The 16,967-nt window shown below is 35.2% G+C and overlaps 1 protein-coding gene across 2 annotated transcripts in view; it reads left to right on the top strand.

Annotated features, from left to right (window-relative positions):
• Positions 1 to 16,967, top strand: part of BAZ1B (bromodomain adjacent to zinc finger domain 1B) — a 68,102-nt gene that overhangs the window by 23,689 nt on the left and 27,446 nt on the right. For both annotated transcript variants that reach the window (XM_033110057.1, XM_033110058.1), the window contains exons 5-9: positions 727 to 848; positions 2,717 to 2,914; positions 10,065 to 11,766; positions 15,812 to 15,950; positions 16,542 to 16,675. In XM_033110057.1, coding sequence (XP_032965948.1) covers positions 727 to 848; positions 2,717 to 2,914; positions 10,065 to 11,766; positions 15,812 to 15,950; positions 16,542 to 16,675 — 2,295 coding nt within the window. The remainder of the gene's footprint in view (positions 1 to 726; positions 849 to 2,716; positions 2,915 to 10,064; positions 11,767 to 15,811; positions 15,951 to 16,541; positions 16,676 to 16,967) is intronic.

Genomic DNA, 16,967 nt, shown 5'->3' with positions numbered 1-16,967 from the left:
CTCAATTAACGATACCATCATCTACTCCATCCTAAAGGCAGAAAACTTGGAAACTTTTAACATTCCCACATCTAGCTGGTTACCAAGTCTGTCTTCTGACTACCTCTTGGGCTCTTTCCTTCTCCATTCTGGTTGCGTTACTTCAGGTGTTTAACATCGTATGTCCTGATTTCCTTATCTTCAGTTTCACCTTTACATTTGATTTATTTTCTAACTGCTGAAACTTTTCTTTTTTTTAATTTTTCATACTAGTGATTTTCCCAAAATGTATGTCTAGTTAGTAAGACCAAAAATCATTTGTTTCCCTAGTGCCCACAAGACAAATTCCAATCTCTTCAAACGGTATATAATGTTCTTTATAATTTGCTCCTTACTCACCTCGTTAGTCAGATTTTTTACAATATTCTAGATCATATTCACTCATACTTCATTACTTGCAGTTTCTGAACAAGTCATATTTTTTCTAGGCCTTTCCTGCCTATCTTCCAGACTAAGTTAGACATAGTATTTTTCTGTACCAGCTTCTATTATAGTATTTACCACATTGTATTATACTTGTAGTTGACCCCTCCCATAGACTTTAGCTTTAGCTGGTTGAAGTAGGATTTTATGATTCATCTTTCAGTGCCTGGTGCAGAGTAGATGCTCAATAAGACAGTTATTAACGAATGAATGGATAGTATTAAAAATCATTTTTTTTCACTAATTTGCTCTTGATTTGACTAGATGACAGAGCACGTAGATCTCCACGAAAACTGCCTACTTCATTAAAAAAAGGAGAAAGGAAATGGGCTCCTCCAAAATTTCTGCCTCACAAATATGATGTGAAACTACAAAATGAAGATAAGGTTAGTTGGCTCTTTATATTAAGGCTCTTACATGAGGTTCATGTTGTTTAAGAAAATATCATAGGGCTAGTTTTCTGAGAAAAATATAAATGAATGTGTTTCTACAACAAATTCTGAGTGGTTGTCTAGTCTTAGTAATTACGATTTTAAGTTAAATTGTATTTTCTTTCCTAGGAAATTACATGCTTTTTCCCTTTTAATAGAAATTATTAGGGTTAAGAGTAATTTGCATTTGAGCTTCAAACTCAGATAGTTTGAAAAGTAAGGATCTATCCCAGCAGTTACAGACTTCTGAGGTAATAGCTCTTCCCAGTTAAAAGTAGAGCAGTTTGTAATGTAGTTAAATTTGGAAACTGAGTCAACACTAATTAGTGCTTTTTCAAGGAATCTGTGGAGCTAATGATCTAAAATAATAGTAAACACCATTAAAACAACTTAGTACTGTGTTTTATTGATTCTAAGATGTTCATCTTTCATATTTTTTAATACGTCAAGAATCAGTATATATCTTAAAGTCAATTGGCAAGAATTTTTTTCTCAAGTGGTGCATAAAATAATGTTTTTCATTAACAGCATCTCAGATTCCATAAACTATGGTGTATTACTTTCAGGTACTCATATACCTGTGTGTAAAATCTTATAATTAGAAAGAAGTGGGAAGGGCGGCTGGGTGTGGAAGGCAGCTGCACGTTTTTCTTCATGTTTAACTGTTTTATGAAAGAAATTGCTAAGGCCTGAGAAATGTACTAATTCGGTCAAAGTTCCTAATTTAGTAAATGAGATTGGGAGGATTATAGCCCCTATTTTTTGCCTCTTTTAGAGTGTTGTTTTTTCCCCACCTCAGAATGTTGACAAGTCCTATTCCATTTTGACTCATTTGTTTTATAGTTAGTGATCTCAAGACATAGCTGGATTGTGAGGACTTCTTTATATTTGAAAATGTTAAATATAATTTTTCGCTAAGTTTCTTACCTCCTGTTCAGCAAGGTAGCTCGTTGAAACATTGCTAGGGAGTTTCAACTACTTCCCTGATTATCATTTGTATTCTTATTGATGAATATAAATTGTTTTGTTTCACATGTAGGTAAAAAAGTATATAGGATGATAGAAAATGCAAATAATAAAGATATTTCTAATCTCATACGCAGATGATAATTGATGAATATAGATGTGGTTAATGGTGGTTAGCTTCTAAGTGACTTTTAAAAGTAGGAATATTCTATACATACTATTTTGTTGCTTGCTTTTTTTCATTTACTGCTTGGTAAGCATCTGTATTGTCATTACGTTTTCTTCCAAAACAATATTCTCAGGTTGCAGTGTATATATTAGTCACCAGGGAGTTTATTAAAAATGTAGATTCCCAGGCTTTACTGCTAGAGATTCTTCTGATTCAGTAAGTTTGGGATGAGGCCTAGGCACTTGCATTTTAATAACATCCTAGATGATTCTGATGCTTTGTTCTGATTGCGAAATGTTTTTCCCCCATGGCTGTATGGTATCCATTAAATGGGTGTATTTTAATTTTAAAAACCAATCCCTTATTAATGTGCCTTTATATAGTCCTACCCTTTCTTGTTTTTGCTTTTATAACAAGTTGATGACTGTCCATTTATTTCTAAATTTTAACGAGAGAAATTGCTGGTTCAATAGATATACACATTTTAGGACTTGGATACATATTGACAGATTACCTAGGGGTATCTTTAAATGAACATAGTGTCTCTGAAAATTATTCTTTTTCTTCCATTTAGTTTATAGCCCTGTTTTATAGATGGAATTAGGATTTTTCTGGAGAGAACATAAATCTTCTCATTGGTTAATTTATTTTTACCCCAGTGTTGAGTTGTTTATATTTGTTAACCTAGATCATCAGTAATGTGCCGGCAGACAGCTTGATTCGTACAGAACGCCCACCAAATAAGGAGATACTTCGATACTTTATACGGCATAACGCTTTACGGGCTGGCACTGGTGAAAATGCACCTTGGGTGGTTGAAGATGAGTTGGTGAAGAAATATTCCCTGCCTAGCAAGTTCAGTGACTTTTTACTTGATCCATACAAGGTAAGGTCACTATTAATTTTTGAACAGCAGGATAGAACACTATTAGATGAGTTTCTTTTCTCAGATGGCTCCAGTAAGATTAGATTTGTAGCAGATTTTGAACTCTAACATCAGGTAATGAATTCAAAACTTTTCAGGTATGTCTCATGTAGGTTGTGGTGTGTGGGGTTTGTAGGGGAGAGGCCACATTGCCTTATCTCCCCTAATTCAGTTTTTTACTATGGTTGCCTTATTAACAAAAAACTACATATATGTGCTTTTTTGGCCTCAAATCCTTGGAGTAAGGTATAGTATAAATACGAAAAATATTTCACAAATTCTTAAAAATGAAAACTGATTTTGTATATCAGAAAAGATGATAAAATATATTGGCAGCCTTGAAAAGGATTTGGAATGAGTATTATTTTGACAGGTTAGTAGGAAATCTGGCATTTCCCTTTTGAGAGCTTTTGTGTTTTTTTTGTCTTATTTGATCTTCAAAGTATAATTATGAAGTTGTATGGTGTGTGTGTGTTAACATTTTACTTTCCAGTTTGGGAAATGGAGGCCAGTCTAATGCAAAGCAATAGAAAGTAAATTGACAAAAGCCAAGAAGACATTGGTCTCAGATTTCTGATTATCTTTTCCATCTCAAGGTTTCTCCAATAAGATTTTTAATGTAGGCTATGAGAGTATTTATGCTTCTTTCGTTGGTAAATATTTGCATACTGATATTTTCATCTTGGTCTCTGGGCCAGAATGGGACCAGAAGAAGGCTGATGATCCATTGAAACTAAGTCAGAGTTCCAGGATTTCTTATTTTCCCCTTTTTCTTTTTAATCGTGAAAAACTAAGGATATCTTGAGTCACATAACTAAGTTACCTCAGTTACTTTATGTTGATTTTTGATGACAAAGTATGTTGAGAAATAACTATTTCTCCAAACATTGATAAAGACCTCCAATCATAGTTTAGCATTTAGCATGTTTTCTTATTCAAGACCACCATGATCAAGCAGTATGCTCTTTACATTTATATTATTTGCATAAAAGGAAAAATTCAGGAATTAATTGGCTTTTTCTAGATCAGGACTAAATTTTCCATGTAACTATAGTAAACCTAAAATTTTTCCTTAATATTTACATTTACCTAGGGGAAATAATTTAATTCATTGTCATTTCATCGCTATAGTTTTTGAACTGATATAGCTTTTGCTGGTTTTAACTTAAGATTACTATTTTTACTGTATGAGAATCCTATATAAAATCATCTTTGAGTGGGTTTTAGACTCTTGTATCATTTGAGTCCTTTAATAGTTACCTCTTTTTAAATTTTATAGCTGTCTTTTAATATATTTTAGTTTAGTGATTCAAGTATGTTAATAACATAAAAGACTGAGTATTTATGGTTAAAAGTTCTTTGGAGTTTATTAGAATAAAACGGATCCACACTTTGTAGGGGCCAGAGACTAGAGTTCCAGGAACTTATATCTTGAAAAGCAATTTCTGAAAAAATTTGCTACTCTCAAATTTTCTAATGCATGTTTAAAATATTAACTTAATGAAATTTGGCTATAATTCAGTTTGAGGCTTGAAAGTGCAAGCTTGTATAGACTAAACTGCTATAAAAAGGCAGTGATTCTACCTAGTAAGAGAAATTGAGACTCATGTAAAATACTAGTCTACAAAATTAAGGGCATATACTTAGCTTTTATATATTTTTCCTACCTTAAACAATATTTCTTATTCCCAATACTATTTGATATTTCACTGATTTCGTCTCCTCTCAGTTTTGCATAAAAGTTGTTACTCCTTTTTGTAAAATTAGTTATCTTAAAGGCCTCTTGCAACTCAGCCAGGATAGAATAAATATAGTAAAGGCATAGATAAATAGACCATAAAACAGTGCTTTTGATTCTTTCCTCATCTAAATGAAATTTTAAATACTGCATTGAAAATTAGAGTTTTGATCACACATGATCCACCTATCCTCAAAGCAACAATTTTTTTCTCTTTGTCTTCTCTTTGGTTTTGTAGAATTTAATGTTCTGCTAGGCTGCTGAATACAACTACTGTTGAGAGAAATGAGGCCTGGAGAGAGGAAGCAAGTTCTGAGTAATAGTTTTAGGAAAGGACTGATAGGGAAAACTTAGGTGGGAGAGAGGAAAATTATTTAGAGGTATAGAAGTTTGAACTGTTATCTGAATAGGACCGAGTATGATGACGGTGTGTTTGTGGTCTTGTAAACACTAGAATATGAATTACTTGAGAACAAGTACTGTCTTACTCATTTTATATCCTGTGATGTTTAGCATAGGTATAATAGGTTTGTGGCTAGTGAATTCATTTCTTTAAGAACTTCTGTTCCTCAAGAAAAATGGAATTGACAGTTGAGTTTAGGGATGACAATTTTTTTGTAGGCCTAATGACTTGGAGGAATGATTTACAAGGCAATTGGGTAATAGGATAACTCATGTAAGATGCAGTCAGCCTTGTAGCTCATTTTCCTTTTGTAATACGTTCAGCTCTAGTGTTTTGTTATTCTGTCCATAGCTTTTGAACTCTTATTTTGTACTGGTGTATCCTAGTGGGGAAGCTTTTGGATAAAGACACAACAAGAAAATAATACTTTTTAAGATATTTAGAATACTGGAATAATTTGAATGATTTAATATGGTTCTTAATACATTTTAGAAACATTTTATTTTGAAATAACGTTATATAGAGAAGTTGACAAAATACTATAAAGAATTTCCCTTCAAGTAGATTGTAGGAGGTTCATGTAGATCCCTTAAATGTTAACATTTACCATATTTGTTTCATTATTTTCTCTCTTTATACACACACCAATTTTTTTTTCCAGAGATATTTGAGAATAGGTTATAAGACACGACGCCCTTTTACAAAATACTTGAACTTGTGTTTTTAAAGACAAGGATATTTTCTAATATAGCTATATAGTACAGTTATCAAAATCAGTAAATTAACATGGAAACAATACTATTACCTGACCTACATAGTTCTTACTCAAATTTTGCCATTTATCCCCATAATATCCTTTTAGCCAAAAAAATTTCGTTTTGGTTATAATAGGATCCAGTGTAGTTTCATGTATTACATTTACTTATGTCTCGTGAGGCTCCTCTAATATGGATAATCCCGCTGTTCTTTGTCTTTTAAAAACCTTGACATTTTTAAAGAATACAAGCCAGTTTGTTTAATGCTCCTCAATTTGGGTTTATTTTCTCATGATTAGACTTAGGCTGTGAATTTTTGGTAGAAGCACCACAGAAATGGTGTTGTGTTCTTCTCAGTGAGTTATATCAGAAGGCACGTGATGTAATTTTGTGTCATTGCTAGTGATAATTGTTATATTTTAAAAGATGTTTCTTATCTCTCCCAATAACTGATGTTTTTAATAACTGTTCATAACCGTACGATTTTTCTTTAAATTTTGGCTCTCAAAGTTTGTTTGAGTTGGAGAATAGAAGTATTTTAAAAAATTAAATTATATTAATTTTCAAAGCACTTAAAATATTTTATACCGTGTTTCCCTGAAAATAAGACCTAGCCAGACAATCAGCTCTAATGCATCTTTTGGAGCAAAACTTAATATAAGACCCGGTTTTATTTTACTATAGTTTAAGACCAGGTATAATATAATATAATACCCAGTCTTATATTAATTTTTGCTCGAAAAGATGCATTAGAGCTGATGGTCTGGCTAGGTCTTATTTTCGGGGAAACAAGGTAGTAACACATTTCACAAGTTTGCTGATGGAGGCCTCTAGGTTGAGACAAACCCACTATGTGAATGTTGCCTTGAAACTCCTAACATGGTTCCTTGGGTGAATGAGAAGAGTGAAAGAAGAATCAGAATATAGACAGCCAAAGTTTTCTAATTTAGGGTTCTTGCTGCTCACTGTTAAGTTAAATTTAACATGTAAATGGGCTGCTCTAAATCAAGTTTCTTCATTTTTCTTGTTAGATTTCCTTTTTTGTAGTAGTGGTGGTTTGTTGCAGGTGACAGGGAACAAGTATAGAATTGTATAAACTATTTTCTTATAGCGTCTCATGTTGCTGAGACAGATACTTATTCTTTCTTGTTTAGCAGTTAGGAAGGGCTTTTACCGACAACTATAATAATACTGTTACTCCAGATGTCCATTCTTTTCTCCCTCCCTCCTCTAGTAGATTACTTATTCTGAATGGGGGGTAGGGGACACCCTTAGCACATAAGTGGTTTTATACTTTTTCAGATCCCCCTGAGTCCAGCCATGCTGGCTCCCATTTGGCTGTGACTGCCCAGCATGCCCTATGCTGAGATGATCCAGTTACTGAAGGACTGCTCACGCTGGGAGCTGGCCTGTTGGGAGGGGGTTGGGTGAGTTAATTTCTTTCATTTTTAAGAGAAAAAAAGTTACATGGTGTGGCTTGGCAAAAAACACACCTTATAAATAAAAATGGGTCGCTGGACCCTGTTTCATGGTTAAGCCATCCCAGCTCTTTCTTGCATAATTTCTGCAAAATATGTTGCTTCTAAGTAGAAGAAATTAGAGGAAACTTATGCTAAATTTGAATGACTTTTTAAATAGAAAGAAACATAATCAGTAAATTAAATGGCCCAATTATGATAGACCCTATTAAAACATCTAAAATGGTGAAAATGAAACAGTCTCAAATTGGTCTCCTTTTTAGAAAGATTTAAATATAACCCGTTATCCTAAGCATTAGAAAATGTATCATTCTATTTTGTCTGTACTCCGAAGATTTTCCAAGGCTAGCTGAAGACGTTGGTTAACTGTTGGGAGGCACATTTTTTGTCTTTAATTCCTGCCAGGGTAGTGTTGGGTCTTAATCTTACTCTGTGATTTATAGAATCGTGTTGAAATGTGGTTCTCTTTATTGTCCACAAGAAGAGTGAAATCTTACCTAAGTTATCTTTGCTTATTCTTTTTAACTTGTTGAAACTATTTCTGGGGAACCAGAACTGGGAGATTCTGCAGGGACGTATCCCCTGAGTCACTGATAATGTTTATATTCTGTAAACTACAAATTTGTCAGCCCATGTTGATGCTGATAATTGAACCCAATTTAGTCAGGCAACAAAAACAGTCAGCTAGAGGAACAATAACCTGCAATTGCCTATAATTCTCACAAGGCAGATTGATTTTTAAAGTTAGAGAACTGAGCCAGAAAAAGGGTTTGTTACGTATAAGCCCACTTATTCATTGCAGACCATATTTAAACCTCTTGTGCTGCCTTGGTTTTGTGAGTTTGTTTCTCTGATTATATCCTTAAGGTTTAAATTTTATTTGGCAATGTAGTACAGCTTATTAAATTTTACTATTCCTGTTTGTTTACTCAAAACAAGAACATAGGTGTTTTTCTGTATCATCTCTGGGATTTATTTGACCATAGCCATTTCCCTATAAAAGGGGTTCATAATTTCGTATTTGATAGTCTTTAGCTGTTTCCTTCCTACATCTCATTTCACAGTAACCTGTTTTACCTACTGCCTCTAGACTGCTTCTTCATGTGTTGCTCTGATCAAGTTAGTTCCTTCCACTCAAAAACCTGAAGTTTTCTAGAATTAAGTATTCTTGAAGTAATCTAGTCTTTCTCCTAATCACTTGAAACAATTATTTCTTTTGAAATTGGCGGTACTTTTTATTGCTGGTTATTATTTCATTTAATTTGTGTTTTAGCTTCCAGGCCTTTTCTTAGTAATTATATTCTTTAAAGCATGGAAATCAAGTGTTTTTTGTTTGTTTGTGTTTTTAAATACACATTTAAACAGAAACAGTGGTATCATGACAAGTTGACTGGTTCTAACGTGGTAACACATTTCTGTATGATCATAAGGTAGAGGTTTGAGGAGAAGATGTGTGTCAAAGGAAGTGGGAAAGTGAATAGACTAAGAGAATGCTGTGATTACTGGGTGCCATTCAGGAGAGGTACCTGGTTATGAATTTAAATAAGACTACACAGTCATTGTAGTTTTTATTCTAGTCCTGTTTAAGCTGGACACGTGCAGGCCAGGAGTAACTAGATACGAGAGCAAAGGAGAAAAGAAAACTGTCGCTTTATGCAGGACTGATTATAATTACTGCCTGGACTTTAATCTGGGTAAGAGGGATAAGGAAGTGAGCATGGTGAAAATGTGATAGAATTAGCAGATTTAAAGTCGTGGTGGGGTTGAAGGATTGCAGAGTTGGGATGCTCGAGGGAGTGAATTAGAAAGATGTGAGGGGATGATCAAAGAGAATGATATGAAATTGAGAATTTAGGGGGCTTCTAGCTACTAATGTATTCGTGGGAATGAGTTCTTGAGGTATGGGGAGACGACAAAGGGGGGTTTGAGAACTAGGAGGCCATGGTCATGGGGTCTTTTTATTTGTGAGCAGTGTTTTTGTTGTTGTTAGTATGCTCACGGATACTTTTAATAAGAAGAAACCATACTTCTGAATTTATTTATTTATTTTTAAATTTATTGGGGTGGCAATTGTTAGTGAAATTACATAGATTTCAGGTGTACAATTCTGTATTACATCATCTATAAATCCCATTGTGTGTTCACCACCCGGAGTCACTTCTCCTTCCATCACCATATATTTGATCATACTTCTGAATTTAGACAAAAATTCTTATACAGTAAACACAGTAAACTTTCTCTTTAAAAGCATAGACTACCCACCATTGGGAACAAATGCTTAAAGGATAAAAATCCAGTCCTGGCTCAAGAGCAGTACTTTTGAAATTTCTCACGTTTCCATTCCTAGATAATGGATATCCTTCATCCGAGATCCATGGATAAATTCTGAAATTGTATGCATACTTTTTGTGTGTTGTTTCTGAGGAAAGGGTTCATAGTTCATTAAAGTATTTAAGAACCTAATCTGTATATAAACAGAAAGCTAGTTGCATAACAAAAATGCCTAGTATTTAGAGTATAGATTTTTAAGTGTGGGTATAGAGAGTATTTTATGTTGATATGGCTAAAACATTAGCTAACATTCATGTCTTTGTTTTTTTCAGGGACATAGTGTCTATGAAGAGAAATGAATATGTAGTTTTATCTGAATAGTGGAAAGAGGGCCTTTAGAGTGCTTAAATATTGCTTCTTTAAATTAGTTTTTAAAATTAATTTTGCTCCTGTTCTTAAATTCTAGTACATGACTCTCAACCCTTCTACTAAGAGGAAAAATACTGGATCCCCAGAGAGGAAGCCCTCAAAGAAATCCAAGACGGACAACTCTTCTCTGAGTTCACCACTAAATCCTAAGTTATGGTGTCATGTACACTTGAAGAAATCCTTGAATGGCTCCCCACTCAAAGTAAAGAACTCAAAGAATTCCAAATCTCCAGAAGAGCATCTGGAAGAAGTGATGAAGATGATGTCACCTAACAAGCTACATGCTAACTTTCACATTCCTAAGAAAGGCCCACCTGCCAAGAAACCAGGGAAGCACAGTGACAAACCTTTGAAAGCCAAGGGCAGAAGCAAAGGCATCCTGAATGGACAGAAATCCACAGGGAATTCCAAATCTCCAAAAAAGGGCCTGAAGACTCCGAAAACCAAAATGAAGCAGATGACTTTGTTGGACATGGCCAAAGGCACTCAGAAGATGACACGAGCCCCCCGGAATTCTGGGGGTACACCCAGGTCCTCTAGTAAACCTCATAAACATCTGCCTCCCGCTGCCCTCCACCTTATCGCCTATTACAAAGAGAACAAAGACAGGGAGGATAAGAAGAGCGCCCTGTCCTGTGTTATTTCCAAAACAGCCCGGCTTCTGTCTAGTGAGGATCGAGCTCGTCTCCCAGAAGAACTGCGAAATATTGTTCAAAAGCGCTTTGAGCTTCTAGAGCACAAAAAGAGGTGGGCCTCTATGTCTGAAGAACAGCGCAAAGAATACTTGAAAAAGAAACGTGAAGAACTGAAAGAAAAGTTGAAGGAGAAAGCCAAAGAGCGGAGAGAGAAAGAAATGCTTGAGAAACTAGAAAAACAGAAGCGGTATGAGGACCAAGAGTTAACTGGCAAGAACCTTCCAACATTTAGACTGGTGGACACCCCCGAAGGGCTGCCCAACACTCTCTTTGGGGACGTGGCGATGGTGGTGGAATTCCTGAGCTGTTACTCTGGGCTCCTCTTACCAGATGCTCAGTATCCTATTACCGCTGTGTCCCTTATGGAGGCTTTGAGTGCAGAAAAGGGGGGCTTTTTATACCTGAATAGGGTGTTGGTCATCCTCTTACAGACCTTACTACAAGATGAAATAGCAGAAGATTATGGTGAGTTGGGAATGAAGCTGTCGGAAATCCCTCTGACTCTGCATTCTGTCTCAGAGCTGGTGCGGCTCTGCTTGCGCAAATCTGATGTTCAGGAGGAAAGCGAGGGCTCAGATGCAGATGACAATAAAGATTCAGCACCATTTGAGGACAATGAGGTACAAGATGAGTTCCTGGAGAAGTTGGAAACCTCTGAATTTTTTGAGCTAACATCAGAAGAGAAGCTGCAGATCTTGACAGCGCTCTGCCACCGGATTCTCATGACATACTCAGTGCAAGACCACATGGAAACCAGACAACAGATGTCTGCAGAGTTGTGGAAGGAACGGCTTGCTGTATTAAAGGAAGAAAATGATAAAAAGAGAGCAGAGAAACAGAAACGGAAAGAAATGGAAGCCAGAAATAAAGAAAATGGAAAAGAGGAGAATGGGTTAGGCAAAACTGATAGGAAAAAAGACATTGTGAAGTTTGAGCCCCAAGTAGATATGGAAGCTGAAGACATGATTAGTGCTGTGAAGAGCAGACGGCTGCTTGCCATTCAGGCTAAGAAGGAGCGGGAGATCCAGGAGAGAGAAATGAAAGGTAAAACCTTATGTTGAAAGAAAAGGGGAAGAAGCCCTTTAGGAGATAGCAAAAGTAAGGAAATTACTGAGGTAATGGTGGAGTCTGTTTGTCATAACTGTGGAGTTATTTCTGTATGTAACAACCCAGGCCCTACTATGTATGTAGTATTCTAGCAGGAGTGTTCAGCCTGACACTCTGCAGTTCGTGATAGTTTGGCTTAGAGTAGTGTGACGTTAGCATCTTTTCTGGCTTTTCTGGTTTGTACCAAATCCACAAATAGGCGTAGTGGAAATAACTATATGACCTGGAAATTGCTGGTAAGAGTTCTAACCCCACCTCTGACTTAGCTGTGTTCGTTGGGGCAAGTTACTTTTTCGTGCCTCAGTTTCCTCATATGCTTAAGATTGTTGTAACAAAGAATGACAAGGTATTTGAAGCCATCAGCATAGTTATCAACTTAGATGTTAATTTATATTAATTTTTTTATTAAGATGTAAGAACATAAAAATTTGGGGCTTTGTTGATAGCCCCATCAAATCCGAACTTTTAAACAGCTTTATTAAGAAATAATTCATATGCCATGCAATTCTTCCGTTTATAATGTACAATTCAATGATTTTCTTTTTAACACATTCACAGATATGTACAACCTTCACCACAATTTTAGAACATTTTCATCACCTCAAAAAGAAAGCCCATACCCTTGGGCTATTAACACCCCTCCCTCCCATCCTTCCCAGCCCTCAGCAATTACCAGTCTACTACTATTGCTAAGGATTTGTCTGTTTTGACATATATAAATGGAATCATATAATATGTGGTCTTTTGTGCCTGGCTTCCTTCACTTACCATAATGTTTTCAAAGGTTCATCCATATCGTAGCATGTTTCAGTAGTACTTCATTCCTTTTAGTAGCAGAATACTATTCCATTGTTTGGATATACCACATTTTGTTTTATGCATTCATCAGTTGATGGACATTTGGTTTGTTTCTACCTTTTTGGCCATTATTAATAATACTGCTATAAGCATCGGTGTACAGTTTTTGTGTGGACATGTCTTTTCATTTCTCTTGGGTATATACCTAGGCATGTAATTGCTGGGTTGTATGGTAACTCACCGTTTGAGGAATTGCGCAGGTCCACTTAATATGTGGACATTTTTCAAAGTGGCTGTACACTTTTGCATTCCTACGAGCAGTATATGAGGGTTCTGATTGTGCCACTTGTCTGCATCCTCATCGACACCTGCTATTATAGGACTTGGATTATAACCGTCCCAGTGGTACTGAATTGGTATCTCACTGTGGCTTTGATGTGCGTTTCCTTGGTGACTGATGACGCTGAACGTCTTTTCACGTCCCTGTTGGTCATTTGTGTATCTTCTTTGGAAGAATGTTAATTCAGATCTTTTGCCCATTTTCAAATTGGATTATTTGTCTTTTTTTTATTATTGAGTGGTACGAGTTCTTTGTATATTCTAGATATAAATCCCTTTCCTATCAGATATATGATCTCCACGTATTTTCACCTGTTTTTATGCATTGTCTCTTTACTTTCTTGATAGTGTCCATTGCACAAAATTAAAAAAGTTTGAAGTCCAATTTATCAGTTTTTTCCTTTGGTTGCTTGTGGCTTTGGTGTCATCTAGGAAGCCCTTGCCAAATCCAAGGTCATGAAGATTGACCCCAGTGTTTTCTTCTAAAAGTCTTAAAGTTTTAGCTCTTACCTTTAAGTTTCTGATTCATTTTGAGTTAATTTTTGTATATGGTATGAGGTAAGGGTCCAACCTCATTCTTTTGCATGTGACTATCCAGTGATGTCCCAATATCATTTGTTCAAAAGATTTTCTTTCCCCATTGGTACCTTTGTCAAAAATCATTTGACTATAGACGTGCATCAGTCTATTTCTGGACTCTCAATTCTGTTCCATTGATCTATATGTCTATCCTTACACCAATATTACTGTTGCTTTGTAGTAATTTTTGAAGTGGGGAAGTGTGAATCCTCCGACTTGTCTTTGTCAAGATTGTTTTGGTTGTTCTGGGTCCATTGCGATTCCACAGTTATTTTAGAATTACGTGTAGCTTGTTAATTTCTACAAGGAAGCCAGCTGGGATTCTGATAGAGGTTTTGAATCTATACATCAATTTTGGGGTCTATAGATCTAATAGACCTATTGCCATCTTAATGATATTTTGTGTTCTGATCCATGAATATGAGGTATTCCATTTATTTAGATCTTCAGTTTCTTTCAACAACGTTTTATAGTTTTCAGAGTATAAATTTTGTCCTTCTTCTTTTAAATTTATTTCAAATAAAGCTCAATACCCAAGGGTTCTGCTTTGCTGTTCCTCATTCTGTATTTGTTTCTCCTGTCTTGTAGCATGTGATCCCTGGCACTCATCAATATTGTTTACTTGATCAGTCTTCAGCGTACACAAAATTAGTTGCAGAATTGCTGTCACCACAGTAAACCTACCAAGTGTCTTAGGTGTTTTTTTTTGTCATTAACACTACACTATTTTGATCACTGTTACAGTTTCCAACCTTATGAAAATTTCCAGCTTATAAAATGAAGGTGGTAAAAACCACTTATTTGTCAAAGTTGGATATTTAGAATTAGATAGACAGATACTAGAAATAGTCTTAAATTATGTGTGACAGATTTTAGGTTAAGTCTAACAACTTTAATGGTTCTTTCATTAGAAAAGACGTAATATCTCTTATAACAGAATTTAGGTTATACTGTTTATGGCCATTGAAATGTTTTTACATAAGTACGCACACCATGTGTGAGTATGTGTATATATGTACTTTCCAATTTGGAAGATGGTATGTATACTTGCATTCGGATTAGCGTTATTTATATCACACTTCAGCTGTGTTTTACCTGAAATATAATGATTTCTTGAGTTTCTATGTGTTATATTTATCTTATCATAGGAGAAAAGCGAGGCAGACGATACTCTATTATTGATATAGAGAAACGGGACAAAGAATATTAGTATTTTGCCACGGCCAGTATTTGAATTAGAGTTCAGGTCTTTCATATCTAGTTCAGTGCTGTAACCTCTGACACTAAATTTGGTCTTCTTTTGACTACTTGCCCAGATTCTTTTTTGTTTGTTTGTAGCTGCAGGAGAAGAAGCTTTTCCTTTATTGTGATTTGACCATCACTCTTTATCATTTACATTTGTGTACAGACCTCTACTGAAATCATTGTTGGGAGCATAGTTTCATTCAGACTAGAAAACTGTTTATTAAAAGGTAACAAATGCTATGTTGTGTTTAAATAAATGAGATTTGTCTTAAATTTTTAAAAAATAACATGGTTAGATTGATACATTTTCCAGATTCTCATCATATTGTAGATGTTTAACTGGGCTTTTGTTGTTGAGGGAAATTTCAGTTGAGATAGAATAAACCCATATAACGAATGATCAAAAATTGATTAAAACTTTTTTATATCATTAACAGTAGTAACTTGCTGAACAACTCAAAACATAGTGTTCAATATGCAGTTATTGTTATTATCCACAAGTACTTCCCTGCCTTTGTTTTCTCAATTCTTTTTCTTGTCACCAAGGCTAATAAGCTGAATTACTATCAAATTCCTCAAGGCTGAAATTTGTTTTATCTTGAAATAGCTATTCTAGTTTTATTCATCCTGATCATTTTGAGGATCGTATTGAGGACTGGTCCTGTCATGTTTCAGTTAATTCCATTTAAGGACTGTTTAAGGTTACATTTATAATTAATTATTAATAAAATCAAATAATTTAATTACTGCAATTAATACATTATATTTTGGAGAGAAAAGATTTTGCATTGAGCTGATGGCTGAGATATCACCAAAATTCAAAGTGCATTGAAGGACCAGATAGAAATTGCTGTCTTCACATGTCATTTCTTATAACAAATTGGAATTAGGAGGAAAAAAACTAAGGTTTGATGCAAATCGACTTTATACCAGGCACTTTGTATTCCATATTTTATTTAAGTTGTAAGAGTGGAATTTACTAGAAAAAAAAAATCTAGTTGATTCTTTTTGTCTTTAACAGTGAAACTAGAACGCGAAGCTGAGGAAGAACGAATACGAAAGCACAAAGCAGCTGCTGAGAAGGCATTCCAGGAGGGAATTGCCAAGGCTAAACTCGTCATGCGTAGGACTCCTATCGGTACAGATCGAAACCATAATAGGTAAGTTGAACTCAATTTTTGTCCTCTTGTAGGGCCTTTATGTTTTTTCTAGTTATGAAACTGTTTAAAGTAGTAGGTTGGTGCAAAAGTAATTGCGGTTTTTGCAGTTGTTTTTAACCTTTTAAACCGCAATTACTTTTGCACCAACCTAATACTAAGAATAGACAAGCTTCCCCGTTCATGGATTTTGGAAACAGAAGTGCTCATCACATTCATTGAGTATTTATTCTGCCAGATGCTAGGGTTACAAAGTTAAATGAGACATGACCCTGTTCTTGAAGATACCAGAAATATGGAACTTATAAATTATGGTGATAGGTGAAATGTGAACCAGATAGAGGTCTTTGAAAATTGTAATATATTTTAAATGCATACATTGTCTGGAATCTAAAGTAGAGAAATATTAGAGTTATGAAAATTACAGATAAGTAAACAGGACTGAAATTCCAAAACTTTTGGTATTCTTTGCTTTACTTTATAATTTGTATATTTCTGAATGTTCAGTAATTTTCTGGAATCATCTTCCCAAACAACAAAGTCATCCTGTGCTCATGATGTATCATGTTATTAATATGTAGTTGTGATTTGTAGATACTGGCTCTTCTCTGATGAAGTTCCAGGGTTGTTCATTGAAAAAGGCTGGGTGCATGACAGCATTGACTACCGGTTCAACCACCACCGCAGAGAGCACGCAGACTCTCCTGATGAGGATTACTGTCCCCGTAGTACGTATATCTGTTAGTTACTTACCCTGCTCAAGTAGGGTAAATATTAGGACTCTTCCCTCTGTCACCTTTTCCATTCGCAAAATTTCTTTATCGCCTTCTTAGGTAGATGCATGTGAGTGGGGTGGGAGGATGTGAAATGTACAGAAAGAAGGGAGGAAACTTAACATTTTGATTATCAACTTTGTTCAGGCATAGTGTACAAAGATAGAGCTTGAAAACTACTCGTATAAAATCTAATTCCCAAGCAAGATGTTGACAATAGATTTTACACGAGTAGTTTTCAAACTTT

Source organism: Rhinolophus ferrumequinum, chromosome 7 (genome assembly GCF_004115265.2).
Source record: "Rhinolophus ferrumequinum isolate MPI-CBG mRhiFer1 chromosome 7, mRhiFer1_v1.p, whole genome shotgun sequence".
Classification (NCBI taxonomy): Eukaryota; Metazoa; Chordata; class Mammalia; order Chiroptera; family Rhinolophidae; genus Rhinolophus; species Rhinolophus ferrumequinum.
The sequence above is the reverse complement of the archived record's forward strand: the minus strand, read 5'-3'. Positions and strand labels throughout refer to the sequence as shown.